A 5,330-nucleotide genomic window follows, 5' to 3' on the forward strand; every position below is an offset into this window, starting at 1 on the left:
GCCGCGCAGGCTCAGCGGCCATGGCTCACGGGCCCAGCCGCTCCGCGGCATGTGGGATCCTCCCGAAACGGGGCACGAGCCCGCGTCTCCTGCATCGGCAGGCGGACCCTCAAGCACTGCGCCACCAGGGAAGCCCTATAGGTACTTTTTAAAATTGCAACAGAGTGACCAGTCTTCTTTTTTGTTTTCCTTTCTTTTTCCTTCTTTTTTGTAAAAAATACGGGTCTTGCATAATCAGCTTTTGGCCAGGTGTTGTCACTCATGAATGAATATGGCACTTAGATACCCATGCACAAGACTAGCTCTTATGTAGTGTACATTCTCATAGGAGAAACAGACACAAATAAAAATAGTCATAGTATTTTATAATATATATTATTTATATTATAATATAATATGTATAATAGAAGTATGTAAAAGCTTTTAGTTGTAGCATAAAGGAGGTAAGACTTTTTCGGGAGTAGGGTCAGGGAAATTTGAAGAAAGCATGCTAGTTTTCAGGGATAGGACCCCAAATGTGGCCAGGCTGGCCGGAGGACCAGTGCATATGGAGGAATCCAGAGGTGTAAGTGCCCTCTCTGTAGCTTATAAGGGAGAATCATGGGATAATGTAAAAGTGTATAAGTTATCCAAAGGGAACTGTATTTTCAAAGTTACAGTAATATCCTTAGTACCAAGCTAAAAGGATGTTTTTTAAATGATTGAGATTCTTACAGATAGTATATTTAAATGATAGGGAAGAAAATCCTTACTTTGGCATTAACTTACTCATCTTCTAGACAGTCTTGAGTCAGACTGCCTGGGTTTATATCCCAGCTCTAGACCTTGGCTAGCTATGTGACCTTGGGCAACTGTCTTAATCTCTGGACTCCTCAGTCAAATGGAGGTTGATAATCTCTCCTTCACAGGTTTTCTGTGAGTTTTTTTTTTTTTTTTTTTTTTTTTTTTTGCGGTACGCGGGCCTCTCACTGTTGCGGCCTCTCCCGTTGCGGAGCACAGGCTCCGGATGCGCAGGCTCAGCGGCTCATGGGCCCAGCCGCTCCGTGGCATGTGGGATCCTCCCGGACCGGGGCACGAACCCATGTCCCCTGCATCGGCAGGCGGACTCTCAACCACTGTGCCACCAGGGAAGCCCTTCTGTGAGTTTTAAATGAGTTAGCACATGTATACTTGGAGCCGTGCTTGATGTATAGTACATGTTCATCATTAATTATTAGAACAATGAGATCTAGCACCGAGGCTGGGTCAGTGGTGAGCTTTGAAGTGCCAGCAAGCCTGTGGTGAGCTTTGAATCTGAATCAAGGGAGAATACTGAGTTGCATACTTTTTAAGGACCAAGGAGACAGCCATGTTCATAGGCATGGTCCCCATAAGCAGACTCACTCTACAAAGGAGTTCAGCAAAATTGTTGCACAGTTTTTTGTGTTCTGCGTTTGTACAGATGTCTGATGTTATTAGTCAAACCACACAAATCAGTTCCCACAAATTTTGAACTGTGGACAGCTTTCATAATAATGAGATACAATTAACATGAAAACAGCCCAGGAATTTGGGATTACTCAAATCCTGTCCAGATGAGCTCCACCACCCCATACACTTTCTGGGGCAAACTTTTCATGAAAGAAAAGCTTTGGCCCTAATACCCTTCATATGGGCCTTGAGGCACACAATTGAGATCTCATTGATCCCTGGCTGATAGCAGCAGTAGTAAGTATTGGGAGTCATGCCCTGGAGGCATAAGCAAGCCTTTTCTGATAACATCAATTTTTCTCTCCCTGGAAGAGGAATGGCAGGATCACTGAAGAGAACCCAAGGCCTGGCTCTGAAGCCATTTGCATTAACAAGAGAAATAAGGAAAGCAAGGTGACACCTCTGTGGGAGGGAGGCTCAGTTCCTGTAGGTCTGACCCCTTCCCTTCTCCCTCCCTCTCTTCTGCCAGAGGACTGCTGCTGCATGTTAGTCAGATTCCAGAACTTTGTTCAGGGCCGTAGTCCTAGGGGTGGAAGTTTAAAGTGGTTAAAAAGTCACAGTGCTCTGGTAGAGGGAGGTGAGCTTTCTTTAGCCTCTAAAGAAACACCTCCCTCAGGGGCTGTCCTCCTACCTGAGAAAGATTTTGAGTGGGGAGTCCCAGAACACCTCACTCTGTAGTAAGCTCCTTTTGCTTATTGCTGGTGCGTGTGGTCTTTCCTCTGGTCTGATCGATGCAATTCAAGATTTGGCTTTTGGATAGAACAAGAAGAGCAGGGTTTTAGCCGCCTTGATTCTGGGGCATCTGGCTGCCCAAACATAGGTAATGGAGTTCTCCATAGCACCATCTTAGCTCATTAGTTTTCCATTGGAGCTGGGGACAAAATATTAATAGCTTTCTTTGTTCTCTCTGTATATGTCTATGTATGTCACCTGGCCAAATCATAATCACATGCCAGCAATCCCAATAGACAGTGTGGGCCATCGTGGGTTGGCCATCAAGGAGAATTCAAACATGTCACTGGAATATAAACACAAACAGCCCAATTATTTACAGATAATGATATAAGCATTTCTGAAATGGGCGGAATTGCGTGTTAACTCCAAATCCATTTCCTCATAGAAAACACCTTTATAAATGGTAGTAAAATCCCTGACAAGTACACATAATCTTATTATAACCCTTAAAATAGCTATATTATTGGAATAACAGTATTACTTCAGTTATACCAAATCCCATTTTGTAACTAAGGCTTAATTTGGTGATAGAATTCATGTTGAGCTTTAATTTAAGATGCCTAAAACATATTTCCCATGGGGCTACAGGATGTGAGGTGGGCCAAAAGAGCTGTCAGTCTAGTCTTAAGGAAGTGATTCATGGTTACGTGAATGGAAGATTCCACTTTACCCAATGTCCCTTAGTATAAGGGACACCCATGACTCACTACATCCCCCCCCCCCATTTCCCACCCCAGCACACACACACAGACTTACTCTTTTGAGAGCCTCTTTGGAAACATAAGAATCATAGAATTAATGAATTTCCTGTACCAAGTTTACCAATGGTAGGGGAATGGGCAATTCCTGTTCTCACTATAATAGATAACATTTGTTTCTTGCCTCTTCGGTTAAATCTGTGAGTTTACTTTTCCATCTTAAATGCTGATACACATACAGTGGTTTGGTTCTTTTATATTATGTACTTTAGGTATTTTATATGTTAAATAGGTGACTATAGGCTGACACAGTACCCAAGTATCATTGCAAAATATCATAGCCCAAAACAGTCACTTTCCCTTGGATTGGTTTACATTTTGATCATACGATTGTTGAAAGTGTACAATTTCTAACTGTATTACATCTTCAAAAGAAAACTGAAAGTTTAACTCTTACAAGTTGACACATATGTGTCAATGTTTTCAAACAACTAAGCTGTTCCTTGTAAGGAGATAGACAGAAAAATCTGTCAGAATGTTAAGTTTTGTGTTGGGAACAAGAGACGCTTGGGGGAGATATGTTGTTTAATTCCTGAATCATTCTGCTTCTCATGGAAGAGCAAAGCAGGGTGAAGGGAGGTGTCCCAAGTTAAACTCATGTGTGTGTCTTCTCTCTCACTAAATTACATATTTAGAGTCAGCTTAAGGAGACACTGGTACTTCCGGCCACTCATTCATGTTCAGTAGTCTCAGACTTTCGAACACAGAAAGTCTGAAAATTCAAACCTTTACTCCATGGTACAGTTCTGGGCCCTACCTGGCATCCAATAAATGTCAGCTGAAGATGTGATGAGGAGACACCATAATTCTAAACTTGAGGTCCCTAAAAGTACTCTAACCACAATGTACAGGTATTAACTTAATATTTGAGGCAGGCCGAAAATAGCTTGATGCATGCATCCAGACCTTGATCCGGGTTGCAAAATGTCTTCTTTAAAATTTCTTGGCAAGATGTGAAGTGTGAGAAAGTGAGAAGATATTAGAAGATAAAGGCATGGAAGATGGATTTGCTTGATGATATAAATCATTTGCAGGTATATGTCATCTGTGTTCCATATGGGGCCGCATTAACCAAGTCAAATAGCCCTCTGTCTGTGGGGTTTCTTTCGTTTTTCAACTTGTATCTTTTAGAGACTACATGGACTTGCATTGCAAGCAGGAAAATCAGCGTTTTAAATATTTTAAACAGATAGGTCAAGAGTACATTTCGGAAACAGTTGGGAACAACCACAGGATAAGAGCAAAACCTCTGGCATGGAGATACTGTGTTCACCACTGTACTGTTTAAATTACAGGGAAGGCCTCAAATCCCATTGAAGACTCCAACCTACAATGGGCAGCCGTAGCATTGCCAGCATTCTTTTCTCTTATAATTGGGTTTGCTGTTGGAGCCTTATACTGGAAGGTAAGTGTTGCTATTCTTTTTTTTCTTTCCCTTTGATCACAAAATTTCTGAACTTTATATATTTATTTGTTCATACTATATTACATCAATGATTAGCTAACAAACTGCCCTTTTCTAAGAAAGGATCCTACCAAGAAAACAATATTTTTAATTTGATTACTATTTAAATCTTTCAGTTTCTTTATTATTCTTTCATCTCCAACATCCTAAAACTGCTGAGCTGCTAAAAACCGTGCATTTTTCATAATTTCTTATTGCAAAAGTATTTTTATATGCTGCATGCTGATGAAAACATAGAAGGTGGAGACTGTTTACCTCTTAAATAGTACATGATATATTGATATTTTTACAATATATGTATATATCACTGTTCTTTTCCCAGAAGAAACAACCAAATCTTACAAGGGCAGTTGAAAATATACAGATTAATGAAGAGGATAATGAGATAAGGTATTTTGTTTTACTAAGTGTGTGCATAAGTAAGCTTGACCTTGCCACTTCACATACCGTGCATGTGCTCATAACATCTTTAAGAAGTGTTTCACTCTCATGATGGCAGCTCCCAACTGATGTCTTCCAAGTTTTATCCACATTTCTGATCTCTCATTATCTCTTCAATCCTACATCTCCATTTACTTGGGAAATACCTTCATATAATTGTCTTCATAACCCTTCTTATGGCATCATCTCTGCTCTCTTTATTTCTATAAGCAGCAGAATCTTGCTCACGTTCCTGGTCATGGAGCTCGGGAGGCACGTTTGCTTATTCTCCTCTTTTCCACACTATAGCCAAGACATGCTTAGCTCTTTCTTTGGCAACAGTCATTAACTTCATCCATGCCTTTATTATGTCTTGACTGAGTTGCTACCACAGAATCTTTCTTTTCTTCGGCCTTTCTAAACTCCACCTTTGTCTCATTCTTCTGTAAACCCCATTCTTTTTTTTTTTTTTTTTTTTTTTT

The 5,330-nt window shown here is 40.6% G+C and overlaps 1 protein-coding gene across 2 annotated transcripts in view; it reads left to right on the forward strand.

Annotated features, from left to right (window-relative positions):
- KITLG (KIT ligand) overlaps nt 1-5,330 on the forward strand; it is an 87,318-nt gene that overhangs the window by 68,574 nt on the left and 13,414 nt on the right. For both annotated transcript variants that reach the window (XM_007449117.1, XM_007449118.1), the window contains 2 exons: nt 4,259-4,368; nt 4,751-4,818. In XM_007449117.1, the coding sequence (XP_007449179.1) occupies nt 4,259-4,368; nt 4,751-4,818 (178 nt within the window). The remainder of the gene's footprint in view (nt 1-4,258; nt 4,369-4,750; nt 4,819-5,330) is intronic.

Source organism: Lipotes vexillifer, unplaced genomic scaffold (genome assembly GCF_000442215.2).
Source record: "Lipotes vexillifer unplaced genomic scaffold, Lipotes_vexillifer_v1.1 scaffold415, whole genome shotgun sequence".
NCBI lineage: Eukaryota > Metazoa > Chordata > Mammalia > Artiodactyla > Lipotidae > Lipotes > Lipotes vexillifer.